The following is a 19,953-nucleotide window of genomic DNA, read 5'->3' on the forward strand; positions in this document are numbered from 1 at the left end:
TTACATGCAAGTTCTGTTTCTTGATATATTTGAAAACGTGTCAATTTATTTTCTATATTGTCTATGTTTCGAAAATCGGAACTTAGTTTGCGTGATGGATGGACTTGTTCATATGGAATTGATTGTATGAAATATTTTTCGTGAAATTTTATCATACGAGCGTGTATTTTTGCTACTTGAAATGTTGTACATGTGTCTTCGGGGAACCAAACAATTGTTGCTTGTGTTCTCGTTGTAGGGTCGCAATATCCTTGATCATTTTTACAAGGTAGTCGGATTCCTTGATAGATCATTGTATTATCAGATAAATCTCGTGTGAGTTGTATTTTTTCGAGTTGTATTTTCCAATCGAAAAACATTATTTCTTGGTATCCTTTATTTTTTGTGTCTGCTTTGCAGTTTGATGGGTTATTTATACCAATGTGTGGTATCCAGTGTTTATCATGTAGGTCATAGGTTAATCGTCCGTGTGCGCCGTTATACGGGTATTTTTCGTCTAGTCTTATATGTCCTTGGTGTCTTTCAAGTTGTGATTGATGTACAGAGTCTGAAAAAACTTGAAAATTAACTAATTTTCTTTGGGAGTTTTTATTTTTTGTGATGTTTAGTCTAAGTAATTCATTTTTACAATCGTCGGGATTGAGATGTAAAAGACGTTCTATATTACTTTGGTAGAATGATTCATGGTCAAGTCGGTTTTTGTTTCCGTTCGAGACTTGTGAACAATGTACTTTCTTTTCGGAAAATGTTGCTGTGAATTTATAACCTGTAACTGTTGTTGCTCGGGCTTTTGAATAGAGTGTTGCTATTATATCTGTGGTTTCTATAGCTTGTGGTTCTGTTTCACATTGTGATACCTGATTGATTGCATATTTATGTAGTGTTTTTTGTTCATTTTCTTCGCAATCGTAATGTGTTACTAATAAATCTTGTGGTCCTGTACGAGGGGAAGGGTTTATATTTTGATTTGAGGTTATTAGAAAAAGGGTTTGGAGAAAAATTAATAATTTTAGAATATACATGTGTATGATAATCCTGAGTATGGATTATAAAATGTAATGTAACCAATTGTGTTTTTAGTGTATCTGTCGTATTTGTATATTACTTCAGTAGTTATAAACGGTGGTGGTAGTGATTGAGCTGTTATGTTAGGTGGATTTAATGGGTAGGGATGTTGGGTAATATTATTTAACTTAACTGTGATTTCAAATTTTAATTGTAAACTGTTTTGTTGGAGTATTTGAATATTGTGATCACGGATATCGTTGTGAATATCTTGGCGATATTGTAATCTATTAAGTGCCCAGTTATGAAGGCGGTTACTTTCTTGATGTTGTCCAAATAGTGGTGGAGGTGCTGTGAATGTATTCCAATCTAATCTTAAAGGAATATTTATTGATGATTGTTCTCGATATCTGGCGTCGAGATTATTTGGAAAATTTAAGTTAAAGGGTAGTGGTGAAAATTGACTTATTGATGGTGTTGATGGTAGTGATAATGTTTCTGGTAGTGATGAGGATGTTGTTGTATCCGTAGAAATATCTATGGGGTCATTGACTAAATTTGGTTCACCTTGTGTGAATGAATTTGTAGTCCAATATGGCAGTCGTGATGTTAGGTTTGGGGGGTTAAAGGGATTTTCACGTATCTGTTCAGATGTTGGTGTTGAACCTAAGTAGTCTGAAGGTAGACTTGAAGTGCTTCGTTGTGAAAAAAGTGTAGGAGTTTCTGGTGTGATACCAGTGGTGTTTTCTGGAGTGGTTTGTGTTGGGGATTGAGGTATATCAAAATGAACTCGGGGAGTTTGAAAATTTCTATTTCGTCGAGGATGTATAATTTGTCTATTTATTTCTGCTGTGTTTTGGTTTTGACTAAGGTTTCGTATTCTACTTAGTTCTTGTGGTAGTGTTGGGTAAAGATTATATGTTGGTTCACTTAGGGATGCTTGTCGTTGAACTGGTTCTAGTGGTTCAGATAAACGAGCGTGCCTTTCTTCAAAGGTGTATGGATTGTCTTGAAAAGAAATTCGTGTAGATGTTTGAGGGTTTTGAGTAGTTGAAGGTGGTGTTTGATTATCTTGGGATGATGTCGGTGAAGACTGATTCTGTGACTGTTGGGTAGCAATTTTTGATGGATTTTTAAATTGTTACTTTAGTGAGAGGGTTTATGTTTATTATAATATTCTTCTAAAAAAAGAATTAGAAAAATTGTTGCTAGGGCAAATGTAATGATTGCTTTCTTTATACATTTACATATTGTCAAAATGAGGGATGATAGAAATGTTATGAAAATTACAAACAATAAAAAAATATCAGTTCTACTGAAAATTGTTCGTATCATTTAGACAAGTTGTTAAAATCGTACCTGTGGATATATTCAAGGGTTTTGGAAAGTTGGAGGAATAGTTCAATTATTGTGTAGAAAATTAAAAAAATGTTACAAAAAATTATTATGATTATTAGAAAAGATTCGATGATATCAAAAAGAAAGATTATAAAGACTTGAAGTATTGAAAAAAAATGTTTAAAATTGATAAATATTTGAGCGACTGTTTGAGAGAAAAGCATTTAAGAAATGATCTCTTTGTCGAATATTTTTTGCTGTTTGAGGCGATTTTCTAGTGTGGTCGAATTATTTATTAGTTTTTTGACAAGTGGGTTGAGTTTCGTAAAAAATTGTTGGGGGCAATTTTCATGGTGACTGGGAGGTCGTCTTTTTCTTTATTTTTGTTTGTCAAATGATCCGGGGTATGGTGAGATTTTTATACTTTAGGCTAATTAAAATCTTCATTTTGTGACTTTAGGCTAAGTTATCAAATTTGTTTTGGGGGTATTCGTGGTCTGAGTTGGGGAAATATTGTTGATCTTTGGGTTATTAGATAAGGGAGGGGTACGGTATTATGGTGATATTTATTTTAGCTGTCAAGTTGGAGTGGTTTGCTTATTTTTGACCTGGAGGTTGTAAAGTTATAGTTAGAGATGTGCCTGGAGTTCTAGATTATTCGTCTAATTGATCTTAGTTTGAGTTAGAGAAAGTGGCGGATTGGATGAATCCTATTGGTCTATTTTGAACTAGAATTATTGCGTACTTGTGAGCATGTTATTTTGAAAAATGGAAATGAAAAATGTTACGGAGGTTTCAAGATTGTGAAGTATAAAATTTTAAAATTACTTTTTAAATTCTACTTTCTTTAATATTTTAGATTGGGGGATGAACATTTTGTAGTTTTTACGTGGTTGATTTCGGAGTCTTGTTGTCTTTCTATGTTCTGATTTGTCTATTTCTTCTTGGGGTATTATTTGTTCTGTCATTTTTCTATTTTTTCTTTGTTTTGGAGATTCTTTATGGTTTTGTGTATTGTTTTTGGTAGCGATTGGTTTTGTGTTTTGATTTTCGGTGGGGTTATCATTTTGTTCTGTGTTTTTCAGATGTGGTTCGTTTTGAATAATTTTTAATCCTGTGAAAGAATATAATTGGGTTAATTCGCGGAGTGCGTATTCTTTTGGGTAATAAGGTAATAGGTTGTTTCGATGCTGAACGATTTCTTTTTTGTTTGAGTCGATAATTTTATATGTGACATCTGTGGGTTTTGCAATTATTTGATAGGGTCCTTTTCGGAGGGGTTGTAATTTTTTAGAAATTCCTTTTTGAGTATTAAAATTAGGTATTAAAACAAATGTTCCAATTTTTAAATCGGAAGCTGGTGTAAAACGTGAATTGATTTGTTCATTTATGTTTTGTCTTTGTAATAACTTTTTCGTTATTTTTTGGTAAATTTCATTGTGTTTCTTATCTCTATTTAAAATCCATTCGGTGTGTGTACCGGAGGCTAATTTAAGGATTTGTGGGTGATGAAAATGATCTTCATCGTGCGTATGTAATGGTAGGTTATAACAAATTGAGTCTTTATTTGGTTGACAATAACCTTGTGCGTTTTTATGGGAATTTGCTGTAAACATTATTGGTTTGCGTGGCTTTTGGTTGAAAACCATTTCGTATGGTGACATTCCTAAAGTTGTCGTGATTTGTGAATTATATGCTAATGGAAATAATTTTACATCTGCTGACCATTCGGTATATTTGGTATCATTTCCGTTGATGATACATCTAAGATATTCTTGTAGTGAACGGTTCATACCTTCGACTAAGCCGTTTGTCCAAGGTGCATGAGATGTACGTGGTTTGTGTTTAATGTTGTATAAATGACATAGTGTTATTATTTCATTATTTATGAATTCTGTACCATTGTCTGTGACTAAAATTTCTGGTAGTCCAAATTTTGCTATCCAGTGTTCATAAAGTGTTGTGTATGCGTAATAAGCGTTACAATGTGGTACTGGGTTAAGTGCTACATAATGTGTAAATGCGTCAACAATTACCATAATGTAGGAGTTTCCTTCTGATGAGGGTGAAATTGGTCCTTTAGTATCAAATGAGATACGATGATTAAAGTATAAACTTTGTCCTTTAAAATCTTGTTTTTGTGCTATTTGTTTTTGATTTGGGTAAGGTTTATTTAACTGACATACTATACAATCATTGCATAGTACTTTTATCCAAATTGGTGCATTTGGGAAGTAAAAATTTTGTATAAAATTTGAATATGTTTTCTCTGATCCAGAGTTCTAGTTATATGTTTTAGATCAGGTTCCACCGTTATTAATTGAGCTTGTCTCTGATTATGAACAAAACTGTTGTCTAAAAATTACCAAAAAAAATTGTTTGTGTTCAAAAAAATATATCGATAAATTAAGCATTTGACATATAAGAAACGCAAGTTTACCCACGGGATAGCCTAAAACTATGTTAGATATTAGTCTGTGCTACTCAGTTGTTGCAACTACTCCCTGCAACACAAATCCACTTCTTCATCCCTAAAATATCGGCCCTTCTGAACTTTGAAAGGAGAGTTCTGATGGGACTCCACTGGAATTTTTACATCATAACATTTATACCCAAAGTTTTAGATAGTATGCCGTTTTTAGGAGCTCCAATTAAACTTTTTTATTTTCAACGCTAAAAAATGTAGCTCGAATTAAATAACTGAAATTTCATTGCAATTTTATCCTTCCAGAAAATTTGTCGGTTCAATATTGGCATGATAATAAAAACAATAGATCCTCTCCAAAAAGTTGCGAGACACCCTCTGATATTTTTAACCCTCTGATATAGGGTTAGAGCTGGCTTGGGAGATGTTACATGAAGGTTTTTCTGTATGATTTTTACTGGAAGTATTTAGGCTGTTTTTTAGCTTATCAAATGTCGTCATTAATTCTGTTTGCTTGATTAATTTTTATTTGTTTGTAGACGTTCTTTGATATTGATAAACTTTGACAAATTTTGTTAGAAATTTTAAAATTCGTTCTCAGACTTTTTTCCCCTTTTCAACCAGAAAGTTTTTTCGTTTTTTAATAAATTTTTGTTTAGATATTTTAATCAAAATTTTTTTAGTGCCTGCTGTTTGTTGTACATTGTTTGCGAGAATTGAAGTTTTCTTTATTATATTTTTCAATCAGTTTTTTTGTCACTTGATTTATACTTCGCTTGATTTATACTTCGTGCTATGCAAGAGGCTTGGTAGTAGGAGGCTCTGAGTGCTATCAGATCACAAGTTACCTTTAAAATTTTTCAAACATATTTTGCTCGTTATTTTAAGAAATTTTTTATTTCAAAATCACTAACCTAATTTGATTGCGCTATTTGTTTCTAGTTCTTTTATCGTTTTTCTCTCGGTTTGTATAGTGTTTTTCTAAATTTGCAATTCAAAAGTAAGCAACTTAATGTAATTTAGGTGTTTTTTATCCTACTACAACTTTCTGATAGCGAAAAAAAAAGATGAAGACGATTAATTTTTAGTCAGTTTTTTTTTGATAATTTGGTTGTCGAAGTTTGTTTGGACTTACTTCGGTGCAAATATTTCTCCTATTTTTTCGTGATGTCTGAGAAAATTTGTTGCTAATTGATTCAAATTAATGGCAAGGGAAATTTCTGTCAAAAAATTAAAAATTTTCTCTGCATTTTCTGCGTTTGAGAAATCTAAAGTTTGCTTTTTATTGACCTTTTATCCCAAATTTGTCTGCATAGTTACCGCTTGCTAATTTTACAAGCTAGTTCAAAGCTGGTTGTTTGTGTTCCGCCAAAAATTTTCTTCAAATTGAGTTTCATTTTGAGGCATACATATGAAAAAATTGGGTGTTATTTTTTGGCGTGTTTTCATTTGTTTTCGATATGGTGGCTTTCAGTATCGCAATTGGTGCGAAATTCAGCTTAGCTTCTGCGTTGTAATTCTATTTTACAAGTCAACTAGTTCTTCCTGATAATTTTTTTTTGAACAATCCGCTTGCGTTCAAGATTCGTTCCGGTTATGTTATATGTTCTTGATTTGATACATTTCTCTAAATTTGTTTTAAAAATTAATTCTACTATTTTCTGTTTGAAATAGATTTTTTTTTCAAGTATTGAGTTGGTGATAAGTTTTTCATTTTGTTTTTATATCTTTCATAACTTTGATGAGTTAATTGATATGTTTTTTGAGGTAAATATATTGGGTTTGCTTATCGGCCTAAGTCTTGTCGGCTTAGTTAGCCAAACTAGACTTGTTTTATTGGCTTTTCACGGAAACGAGGTTGCGAGCGTAGTGTTATATGCTCTGACAGTTTTGGTTTCTAACTTGAGTCTCACATTGCAGTGAACAGTATTTCGCAAAATTGATAGAACTAAAAACTATGAGGATATGAAGGATAATCTAATACGTTTTGAATATACGAGTCCACAGTTTTGCGCAGTGGCTTTGAAATAAATTTTTTAAGGGTCAAGCATTTAATTTTTGCCTAAAACGCATAATCAATACAGTCTCTATAATTGAAAAATATTTTTTGATACAAGTCAGAAATTTAAATAAAATCTCATTGATAAAATTTTTTGCATACTTGAAAACTGTACGACACTCGTTTTTTCCATTACACAAAAATTAAGTTTCTTTTTAAAGTTTTACTTTATATTTTGGAGCAGAGAGCTTTGACATGGAAGCTGAGATTAGCTATCTAAACTGAAGTAATAGTTTTCACATTAAATAACTTGTAAAAACATGAATTTTTTATATATGTCTAGAAAGCTTTTACTTCAAAAAAATCAGTGATTTACAATTTGAGCTGTTTTATTGACAAATTGAAGCATATAAAAACCACTAAATAATAAATTTGGTTTCTGTGAAAACATTCATAGCCAATTAGAGTTCTTTTGTGTAAAAATTGAATTTCAGCCAAATTTTTACAGAAATGTAAAAGTTTTGCATTCATTTCTTTCGAAAAAAGTTTGTTTGAACATAGGAAGGATTTTGCGACTAAAAAAAAACAAAGTTTCTTCCCGATTTTGTTCTGTTTTAATTTCTATTAAAGGCATGTAAAAAAGGCTTTTCATACAATTGGTAATCATTTTTTCAATGGACGTCATGCATGGATTTGTATGATAAGCATTTTCGGTTTTGCACGGTCAACCCGGGTATCTACTCCTTGAGGTCAATTGTGTGTGTTTGGCCATTTCCCGCTTGCATTGCACCCCGTCTCTGTGCGCATAACCGTATCCACAGGTTGGGCGTTTGTGTCCATCGTTTGAAGTGCAGCCTTTCATATGGATGCTAGTCCATTGTTTTTCTTAATGTTCTTTCAGAAAGTTTGCAGGTTTTGGGTCCTTTGCATCGCTGATGGTGTATTTTTGCACTTTGTTGTGTTTTGGAAACAAATTTGCAGTTTCCGCAAGTTAAGCTGACTCTGGCTCTGGTAACTTTTCCTTAAGTTGAGGTTTCGTTGGTTGAGTTGTTTGGGTGTTGACGTTAGTGTCGGTTGGCGTCGCTTGTGGTCGGGTTCTTGTCCGCATCTTGATGATAGGTGTTCGATCAGGCTCGTTTCGTTCATCAATGGTTTCCCGCACCATGCCATGTACTCCATTCATGAGAGGGTATTGTAGGAAAGCCGCATACCCGACATTCATCTTCTGTGTGGCTTTATTGTTAGCGTTCGTGGTGTCGGGAGCAGCGAAAAACGTTGCAGTACCGGCTCATGTGCATTCTCACACCGACAGGGTTTTTTAGATCTCGCTTTTAGTTCAGACAATGTCTGTCGAAATCTTCCTGTGACGGGGTGGTGGGGAGCACGGTGTGGATTCTCTTCTTGTGTCCATTGTGTTATGTCACACTCTCGAACTGTTGTCTGTATTCGCAGTGGGTGCATCCGCCCTTGGTGTTAGCATCTTTTGAGAGTTGTTGTCGGGCACGTTTCCAGGTTTTCGGGTTCTGTGCCTGGAGTGGCCTGTTCTTGTCGCTAATGTCCGGCATGGCTCTTATGACTTCTTGGTAACGGTTCATTATGTTTTTTTTCTGCCTCGTCGTGTTTTTGGTTCTTGTCTGTTATTAACTAAAACAAAAATGAAATGGAAGGAGCTCTATCAGGCATCATCCGTGCGAATGGGCCCATGAGTCCTGCTCTTCTTGTTTTGAAGGTTGACAGGATATCGGAGACTCCAAACTCTTCCAGTAGATCTCGTTGTCTTACATGAAATGTTAAGTTCTCCATTAACTTCAGGCACCCTTACCAGGATCTCCTCAGTAGTTCTGCTTGTGGGCGCATGATCGTTTTTGCCTCAGTACTGAATGAACCAACTACTTAACCTCGCAAATAATCTTTTTAAATTGCATTTGGCTAGTTAATTGGTACTGAAAAAACATTTATCAGTATTTTTTGTTAATTGGTACTGAAAAAACATTTATCAGTATTTTTTGTTTTTTGATTTGTTTTAATGTAAATATCTTTATTTTTGATTTCTCCCCTTTTTTGACCCTTTAGGAGCTACATTTGTTCCTTGACCTTTGTGTTAATTTGGTAGTTTTGGGCTAAAGTTTTTGAACGACGGCATGTTTTTAGTCGAAAGCGTATGTATTACTTAAAACTTCTGTGATTTATGGCGCAATAGTTTTTGTGCGTCAAAGATGGACGTTTGTAAAACAAAATAGACAAAAACAAATATCCGTTAGCAACTTATTCTATCAAGATAGCAAACAAATTTAAAGGATCCTCAACAAAGTATAAGGATACCAAACAAGGTATAAAGATACCAAACAAAGTAGTCAAAAGTAAGCAATTTTTTCTATAAAGATACCAAACTCATTATAGTAAACACGACTTAATTCATAGAATTTTGTTTTGGAGCTTTATGGGCTAGATATTCCTCGGCCAAATTAGGCTAAACTGAACCGATTCTTTCATATCGTGATCAACTTAACTCAAAATGGAGTTCAAAGTTTGTCCTTCCAAGAATTGAAAAATGAGGAAAAAGCTGCAACTTGTTTTGATTTTCGATAAGAGGGGTTTAAATTTGAATTAGATACAAATTAGAGAACATTAATGAACTAACAAACTGCATCAGGGTTACTGTACGGGCAGTACAGCCCAACTGCCAGTAACCCGAGGAAAACCTAGGTAAATAAGTCAAGGCAAAAACAGAGTTAGTAGAGTTGAACCCTTGGGTACCACATATAATCATCCTATTAGCATGTCAACAAGCAATCGATTGTCATTCAGGTATTTTTTTCCAAGTTTGACGAAAAATCTTTCCTTTGATTGTTAGAATATTTGTTAAGGTTGAGGGGTAACAAATCGTTTGACAACAAAAAATTGAAACATTTAAGAGTTCTGTAAGACACGGAATTTTGAGCTACTTCTGTTTTTCTTGAAGGTAGTGCCAAACATCCTAAGCTACCCCTGCGCGTGAGTCTACCCATGTTTTTTGATTGAAGATTTAAAAAGTTTAAGGGAGACACTTCTAAAAACTGAAACTTTGCCTCAGAAGTAAATTGGCTGATGAACATTTCATACACATTTTGCAGCTCATATTTTGAAAAACACTCCGACACATGATCATACTTACAAAAAAAATGGTTCTTATAATTTTTTTATAATCTGTGTCAAGAACATTTTATCAAGATTTGTTTTCGAAGTACATCCGGACGCTATCAAATTATAGGAAATTATCGGAATCACGTATGCCATGTAAAACTTAACTAATGACTGCTTAGAGAAATATGATCTTCCTCAGTACAAAACAACATTGACTTTCGACGTCTTTTTTGCAAATTTTTTCAGTTTGATTAATAAAATTTAGTTTTTTCTCAACTTCGATACCCAAATGTTTAAAACTATCCATATTTTCCATAGTTTGGCCAGCAATTGAAATTTTGGAATCCGATAGATCTTTTTCAAAAGCCATTAGCTTGCTATTGTCTGTTTTAATCGATAGCTTGTTGACATTGCACCAGTCATTTAGGCTCCGGACATCTTTGCTGAATTCTTTTTTAAACATTGGGGTTTTTTAGAACCTACAATTGCAGTGTCATCAGCAAAAAGACTTATTTCAGTTACTTTATTAACAATTGAAATGTCATTGAATTATATCAAAAACAATATAGGACCCAAAACTGAGCCCTGGGGCACACCACAAGTTATTTTTTCTAAAGACGAATTTATGATACCATCAGTCACATTTTGTACCTTGTTAGTTAAATAGTTTCGTAACAAATTTAAATATTTTCCACGAAAGCCATATTTTTCTAAATTAATGATTAGAATATCATAGTTAACAGTGTCAAATTCTTTTTTAAAATCCAGAAAGAGGGCCATTCTTTTATCTTTTTGCTCCAAAACTGTGCGCATATATTCAGTTATCCGTGCAATTGCATCTAAACATGAGTGCTTTGGTCTGAACTCAAATTGTTCAGCACAAAGTATTGTGAATTTCTGTAAAAATTTATCATTGTTCGGTATATAGGTTTTTCAAAAACTTTGCTAATTGTTGAAAGAAAGCTAAATGGCCTGTAATTATCAAAATCAATGTCACTTCCACTTTTGAATAAATCAATTACCTTGGCAAATTTGGAAATATCAGGAAAAGTCTCTTTGATGAACATTTCATTAAAGCAAACAACCATGAGCTTCATAATGACAGGCGCACAAAGTTTAACCATCATGTTACTGAACCCATCATGACCAGTCGAATGTTTGTTTTTTAAATTCTTAATAACTTTTGCCATTTCGTCAAAGTCAGTGGGAAAGGAAACAAAAGTCGCGCAATTGCGAGAGATTCTATCAACATATTTGAAATCCCCAAATTTTTTTTGAAAGTTGAGGTCCAGTGACATCAAAAAAGTTATTCAAATCATTCACCTCTAACTTATTTGAACTAGTTTTCTTTTTTCCACAAAACTTATTAAAAACTTGAAACATTCTTTTTGAATCATTAGAGTTACCCAATTCCTTGTCATAAAACTTTCGCTTTTCTATCAATTTGTTTTTTTTTTCATTCCTCAATTGTTCGAACTTTCTTTTTGATTCATCATTGGGAAAAGTAATCATTTTTTTAATGCGAAGTATCTCTATTTTTGCACAGTTTTTTAACATTTTTAGTTATCCACGTTTTTTTGAATGTTTTTTGATAACAACTAATTTGAAAGGGCAAAACCTATCGAAAACATTGATCTTTGACCGAATTAAAAACTGAATTTTAAAATTTACGGAATTAACTACGCTCAATTTTTCCAATTCGATATGTAGGAGAAATAGTAGTTTAAGGAGGTTGTCGTCACGATTCAGTATTTTTACATTTGTTCATAATAAACCGTTTTAGCGGCCTTAGCGATAGTAAATGGCAATTCACCAAACAATGCATAGTGGTCACTAAATGTTGATTTAATAACTGTCACTGGAAAAAAACCTTCTGATATCCAATGATCAATACAGGTTGCACTATTTTAAGTGACTCTGGTTGGTTCACTCAATAAAATATCCAATTTAAAAAATTACAGAAGCAATTTATAATTTAAACTTCTGGCTTCTTATCATTGGAAAATATGTCAATATTGAAATTTCCCACAATTATAGGTGTTCCTTTTTAAAATCGAAGTTCATTCAACAGAGTATCCAGACTTTCCAAACATTTTAGAGACGTGTGATCAGGTGGTCTGTAGACAACGTAAATTTTAAACTTAGTTAAATTGCTGCAAATAGTTATAGCTAGGTTTTCCAAATCTGAATTAAGATTTGGAAGAATAAATACACTCCAGTTTTTACAAAAAAGTAACACCACCACCCCTTTTTTCCCTATTTTTAAAAACCCCTTTCTGATAACCATCCAACTGAGACATTTCCAAACAATCATTTTCGGTCAACCATGTTTCGCATAAAGCTATAACTAAAAGTTTTTCTTGAGTGAATCAACCAAAACACAAAGCTGGTCATGATATAATCTAAGTGAACTTATATTAAGAAAAAAACGCTCTCAGCTCCCCCAGTATTTGCCTCCATTAATTTTTCCACGTCCAACTAAAATTAAGGCAATAAATTAGTTGGTTGAGTTAAGGTTAAATTAAGTTGTATGTTGAAAGTACTTTTCTCATCGCTTACTGTTTCATATGACTGCATAATACCGCCCACGAATCCTTTAATGAAATCCAATACGGCATTATCATCATCCATATGCTTGAACAATTCACTTTTCAGAATTTGCATTTCTTCGTTAGTTGTAGAGGCTGGTGATGGTGAAATTTGAAAGCCAAAACGCTTTTTAACCGGTGTTATATTGTCCTTCAAAACCTTACTATACAAAGTTTCCGAATTAGTTTTAGCTGACCTGATGGTGTTGACTTTGATAACCGCAGTGCTGCTTAGGCCATCCAACTCCTCCATAGTATCCACCTTGACAATTTAAAATTTCCTACGATATCTTTACCTTTCACAAAAGGAGTAGAACTCCATGTAGAAAGCTTCAATTCCTCTCGATTCAGCTTCAATTTTCAATCCCGAATCATGTTTTGATAAACTTTCGTTAATTTATACCTTTTGGTCAAATCGTATAAATTTCGCAATAATTGGAGGCGATCGTAGTTCATTCGTTTTAATACTAAGCTGTTGCACACTGGATTGTAGCTGAATAACAGATTTCGTAAGTTCCTTGTTTTCTTCAATCAATAGTTGGAATTATTCTTTAACATTTGGGTCTAAACTCGCTGAATCCAGAATTTTTTTCAATTTTTCTGCAGTCATTTCTATTTGTCATTTGAAAATCAGACGTAAAGAATTGCTTTCGTTTGCTCGAAAAATCAAGCGATGATTTTCATTGCTCTGAAACTATTCAATAAGTTTATCACAACAATTAGGCTAAATCTTACCGTTACGGCGCGTAAAAAAAAGCTTTTAACTAATCATTGTACGCCCCTAACTCTTCGCTTTTAGACCCGGAGGTGGTGCAGAATCTGAGAACTACGACACACTACTGGTACGGCATCAACGTGCGATGGAATGCTCCAATGGGAAACAGAGTCACCGGGTTGGCACTCATTTTTTCAGATCATTGCATAGCTAAGCTAGTAACATTTCTAAGGCCGGGAAGTGAAAACAGTCAGTACTGTCAGCGTCGTAAATGATAACTTGACTGTGAATTACAACAAGTCAAAAAACTGACTATTTAATTTTCAGAGCCTAGCATTTAAAAAAAGGACTATCTTAGCTAGTGTTTAGATATTTACGTGGCGTTTATAGGAGTCGGCGAGAAGAAAGGTTTCATATCGAGTTTCTTTTGTCATGAAATTACTGGGTTTTATCCAACTCACATTTTCGTTCTGTTCAGATTTGAGATCAAAATCAATGTGACAGGCGAAGATGAGTGGCAGGATGTGGGATATGAGTTCCAGTACTCCTTCCGCAATTCCGAGACCCCCTCGGACTTCGAGATCGAGAATACCGGCGGGCAACTAGCTGCCTTCTTCAATTCCAAGGTCACCGCCGGAGTGAAGACTCTGAACCCTAATACAGTCTACGTTATTGAGGTACAATTTGTATTTAGTTGTTCAAAAATGAAGCAATTTTTTTCTAATGGGTAAACATTGAGTAAGCCGAAAAACCATCGGAAAGAATAAAAATGATTGAAGTGTAGATGGCTTACTGTTTTTAAAGTGCACTTTTTCAAATTTGCAACCGCTGGATACTTATCCACCAGAAAATTGACTTTCTGAATCATGCTAAACGCTGAAGAGCTCTTTCTGATTGTTGGTTTCTGTGGATAGCGGAGCTCCTTTTTTCCGGGTTACCAGCAGAGGCTTCTTTAATTGTAGCTGCACTCGGGCCACTTTGCATTTTGCAGATTATTCCGAGCTCTTAAACGGTTGGGTCCAGTTTAATAAAAATCATAGACAGGTATGAAGTAAGTCCCTGTGCTTGACATCCGAGTTCGCTTGAATAAACAAAATTTGTCATCTTTTTAGGTCAGAGCTTACTACTATTGTGCTGGTACTACTTCGACATACAATGGCAATGGGGTCACGGAGACAGGAATTACCGCACCCTACCCCCCTCAGGGCGTAGCTTTGACCCCAGTGGACGAAAACTCAATCAGTATCGCGTGGACTGTCGTGACCTCTCCCGAAGTGCTGACCTATGACATCTACGAGTGTGATTCGAACTACACCAGGTGCAATGTGATAGCTGAGGACCAAACCACTTCACCATACGTTTCGAGTGGTAGGTTCTGTTAAACTTTTATTACGACCTTCTCCCTAGTATCCGATCATAGATTGGCGCCTCCTAACAGAGTGTAAATTTACATTCAAGGTAACAAATTTTGACACTTAACATCCCTTCATAAAGAATTTTTTGTACGTTGGCTGAATGCAGTCAAAATTGGCATTTAAACTTGAGGAAATAATGTTCGCTTGGCTGGTTTAGGATTAGATTGTTCCCCTGCTTCCAAATTTTAAAAAGGCATCTTGTTTCAGGGCTGACCCAAGCGTCCTTCTACTGTTACGACATCCGTGCCAAGTGGAATGGCCTTGAGACATCGGTTAGAGACAGGAGGGAGTGGCTTCTAGACTATGAGGACTACGTGGACCAGACCAGACAACACACAGAAGACAACGCTTACTTTGGAGAATCACAATTGACCTTCACAAACTTCACGCATGCATACTTCGATGCGCTATGCTCATGCTCATGTGAGTACTGCAAATCTCAGAGTCAACATCTTTCGTCAAATCAAGAATGCGATTCGAACTGTTTCGTTTTTCAAAAATTCATGGTCCGATTACGTCACAAAGTGACTCTAGAAGGAACTGTGGCGTAGAGTGGGTTTTTGCCCGATATTATGTAATTAAAAAACTTGTAAGATTAACTGTGGTATCATATCAAATTTCTGTTGAACGTGACTCGAATTCGAAAAAGTTTTAAAAAAGTACACGCAAAAAAACAATGACTAAAAACTAAAAAGTCTCTGCAGGAAAACTTGGGCAGTAAAGTATGTGCTACTTTTTGTGTTTTCACGCTGAGAACGTTTTTGACACGTTTTTCGGAATAAACACAACAACTTTTTCAAAAATCATTTCTAATGTGATATTTTTTGTTATTTATGTGATATTCATAAGTTAGAAGAACAAGTGTTTAGATTGTCTTTATTTTTTTCTAGTTGTTTGAGGTTTTCCAGTTCTCTGTTGTCTGTACTTACTTATTCGTTCTAATTTGTTGCAGACCCTCCGGCTGCGCTGTCCATTGACTGGCAACAACTCAACTCCTCTGGCATCCACTACTCGTGGACAGTGACTGACTTGAGTGAGCAGAGACGACAGAGGGCTTCGCTCACAGGCCAGTCTCTCATAGTGTACGCAGTCGCATACTACGACAACGTCCCTGCCACCGAAGAAGAACTGGTATGTATTTCTCATCTGGAACATACATAGTGGAACCTGATCCAAACTACATTTTATGATTGGATAAATTAGATATTTTACCACTGTAACGTATTTAATATTAACCAATCATGATCCATCTAACTAACAACCCACTTATTTGTAAGTGCTGAAATTACTTGTAATTTCAGCACCAGAGAGATTTGAATTTAACTTAGAAATTAGTTGCCTCTCCAAGAGAACTTCAGTAGCCGCAACAAACCAGTATACCCTAGATCTATTGAGCCTAGCAGAGACTAGTTAAACACCCTGAGACTAGAAAGTATAAGAGTAAGATTAGGATCGGTATTAGACTAAGAAGTTGCACGAATCTATCCGGCCGAAAATAAGATAGCGTGACGAGCAGACGGTGTACCCTATCCGAAATTACTCTATGAGTTAATCACATCGGTCCTAACTCATCTGGTGCGACCATAAGTCTCGAATAAGACCTTAATAGCTTAGAATTAACCAAAAAATAGATTAGAATTTAGACAAAACATTTTTAAAAATTTATACGACAATAATTTAATCGAAATGTCTCTACGACTCAATAGATCAGAGCCGATATTCCGAACGATAACAGAACTACCCGGAATTGGAAGAAGAACTCGAACAAGAGACGACATACGACAAAGTAGAAACTTACCAAATAGTTTTATGATCGTACGGCAAAAGCCAACACAAACTTTTATATTTAGAATCTTATTAGCAATGAATTTAGATTTTCATTTGCAAACATAAAATTTTGAAGTCAATCTTCTTGATCATTTCAGGCGCTAAACAAAATTATTAATATGCAATAACGATTGATAAAAAGATCTCAGATCGTTTTCTTAATTTCTGCAGTCTTATATAAAACATGTTTGAAAAATATTTATTGAAAATGAAAATAAAAATTAGTAGCATGAGAATAAATTGTTAGTAATCATGAAATCATCTGTTGTCCCAACTTTATCACCTAAACATAACAGCAATCATAAGTTCACTAATATCATTGAACTAAATCTTTTCCTTAAATAAATTTAAACAATTTTATACTTAAATTTTCACTTAATTTTAAAAACAGATCATCAAGGCTTATCCTTGGATCTTAATTAATTTTCTATTTCACTAAATTTAAAACCTGATCATCAAGGCCTATCCTTGGATCAAAAAGAACAATTTTGTTCTCCCCCACTCACTTAGCAAGTGTCAAACGACCTCAAACGTCGATTCACTATCCAACCCTTCCAAACGACCCAAGATTAATAGAAATTTTTAAATAAAACTAACCATTCAAATTAAGATAAACAGTGAAGAACTTCGGTTATTCATCCTTCACTTGAACCCTCCTCTTACCAGACCCAGGATAAATATTAGACTTAGTAAGTTTAAAATAGTATCTAACGAACTACTTGCGTTCTAATTATACCTGACTCTTGTGGATCGATTTACTATTCTCCAACCCTTGAACACAATCATTACCCCTAAGTAAGATTAAGTAAGTTAACACCTTAGCTTAGACTAGCCACGAAAAAGTAAAAAATCATTCTTCGGAATCAATATACTTTTCTCTCCAACCCTGAACAAAAAGACCCAGGTTAAGCTAACCAAAAAATCGTAAGGACTAACAGTCTAAGAAAATAGAAATCACCTAACAACTTTTTGCATCCCTCATCCTAAACCTTATGTCATTCAAAAATCTAGAAAACAAACAAACAATCGTTTTACACAACTGTGAGATAGATAACCAAAAATACGATCTTGTTATCACACCTCATACACAAACAGTTGGATACATTAGAACAAAACGACTAACAATAAAAAGAAAAATAATAAACAAACAAAGACAAATCACACGAAAAAAATTTTCAAAAAATAGAAACGCATTTTCAGAATCAGAAGCCAGCAATTTAGATGAACTCTACAAATTAAAGGAATCAATTGATAAAAATTGTCCCATTCACGATCAATTATTTTTTTCCGATTCAAAAACAACTTCAAACTCATCAAAAAGAGGAAAAAGAAGAATAAAAAAGCAATATAAACACAAACCAGTACACTTGTATAATTGGAATCAACCAATTAGACACATTGATAGTTATATATTAACAGTCATTAAACGAAAAAATGAGCCACAGCCACACTCAAAGTGACGATAGTCCAGATGACGAAGAGGTTTACCCCTTCCTCATAGATGCACCCGATAATAGAGGGCAACATGATTTTTGCAAGAATTTACTCTTAAATTTGTTTGAACCCGGAATCAGCCCATGCAAAGCAGAATTCCCAGATGTGAAATCAAAAGACAAATTATTGAACATTATCTGAAAGATATATGTAATTGTACACAACAATACGGAATCTACACCATAGAATTCAGCACACCAAATCCGAATCATCGAAATTATGTAATTCAAACAGACGATCTTGAATTAGAACTTTCAAAAGTATTCTTAGAATATATTAAAAGCATACAATATCATAATTCACAAAGAGCAAACTCCATATTCACTAACGAAGTTTTTGCAATAATATATACCTATATTTTTATATTAGAAAAAACAGAATTTCAAAGTATCTCACCAACTGAAACATCCAAACATACAAAAGTACGACAGGAAATCACATTATTTTCAACTTTCTTACATATAATCAAAGAAAATTTCACTAAAGACGATGTTTCACAACACACAAAACATGACTTACAAAAAATTTTGGCATGGTTTATAATAGATTATTTCACACATAATATAGACTTACTTTCACAAGCAAGAAAAAATTTCAGACCTCAAAATCCAAATGATGATACTGCCATTACAGAACAATCAGACTACGTTTGGGACCCTGAATGGTCTCATCATGCATTCATAAATATTCCACAATCAATCTCAAGTCAAGCAATAAGTACAATATCTTACCAAAGAGATTATGTAAAAGTAGTACCACTAACCATTGATGCAACACCATTAAACTACAATACATTTTTACCCGATACGCGAAATAACAGTTTAAACTCGACCGTCATACATAATGAAAACCTTAATGGAACTAGAAATCTTACACAACAAGATATCCAAACACCATCACACTTCATAAATGAAGGAATTGTCCAAACAACAACAACTACACAACAAAGTATTTCACCAATACATCCAAATTTAACAACACCAAAAAATAAAAATACTTCATTGGCACAAGTAACCTTACAATCAACCGTTAAACCTTCGGTTGCTCCAAAATATTCACAAATGGATTATCAAACATATAGACCTATGACAGTACCATCAAAACCACGAAGAACGTTCACAAGAAACACTTTTGCAGAACACAATTATAATTATGCACATTTTCATCAAAAACAAATTATCCCCCACGAAAAACTAATAATAATCATGAAAGTTCTCACTATTGGGATAACCCAATAACAACAACCAACTCAGTAAATTTTCGGACTAATTCACATCCTCCACAGGACCATAATGAAAATTATCCATTCTTTCAACAAAATAAAAATAAAAAGCAAGCACCTCATCATACGGATTACTTATCATCTGATGATGATTATTTACTACCAGACATTTTTGCACCATATACCCAAGAATATCGCAAACAAGGATCGCGACGACCTCATACATATAATAGAATTTTTTCTCCAAATCCAACAGATACACGAAATCAACAACCAATCCATATGTCAAATCCAATAAATATACAATCTTTTCAACCAATTCAACCACAAAATCCAATGACTATGCACTCGTATCAACCAACTCAACTGCAAAATGAAATACCACTCCCATATCACCTTCAGCAACACGAAATAACAAAAAATCAACTTTCAAATTTTTCGCAAATGCCAAATGCCGCAGAGTCACTACAGATGACAATGAATCCATACCTCATGGGCGGATCAACAATAACATCAAATAAACCACTAATGGTATTCACAGGAACAGATCCTGAATATTCTGTAGAAGATTATTTAAACGCAGTAACAGCAAATTTAATTTTAAATATAGGACCTGAACCAATTAATACGCCACTACATCAAAATTGGATACATCGACGCACAGCGTTGATACAAAGAACCTTAGATGGTGCAGCTCAAAAATGGTTTTCAGTATTACCTATAGAAATAAAATCAGACTGGAAAAAATTTACACAAGAATTTTCAAAAATGTTTGACTCCGAAAGAAATAAACAACACCAAA

General features: G+C 34.0%; 1 protein-coding gene across 1 annotated transcript in view; it reads left to right on the forward strand.

The window, feature by feature from the left end:
• Positions 1–19,953, forward strand: part of LOC134840228 (uncharacterized) — a 98,509-nt gene that overhangs the window by 45,493 nt on the left and 33,063 nt on the right. Inside the window, exons 27-31 of the mRNA XM_063855968.1 lie at positions 13,278–13,371; positions 13,672–13,870; positions 14,306–14,561; positions 14,816–15,031; positions 15,561–15,739. Coding sequence (XP_063712038.1) covers positions 13,278–13,371; positions 13,672–13,870; positions 14,306–14,561; positions 14,816–15,031; positions 15,561–15,739 — 944 coding nt within the window. The remainder of the gene's footprint in view (positions 1–13,277; positions 13,372–13,671; positions 13,871–14,305; positions 14,562–14,815; positions 15,032–15,560; positions 15,740–19,953) is intronic.

The sequence above is a fragment of the Symsagittifera roscoffensis genome, chromosome 1 (assembly GCF_963678635.1).
Source record: "Symsagittifera roscoffensis chromosome 1, txSymRosc1.1, whole genome shotgun sequence".
Taxonomy (NCBI): Eukaryota; Metazoa; Xenacoelomorpha; order Acoela; family Convolutidae; genus Symsagittifera; species Symsagittifera roscoffensis.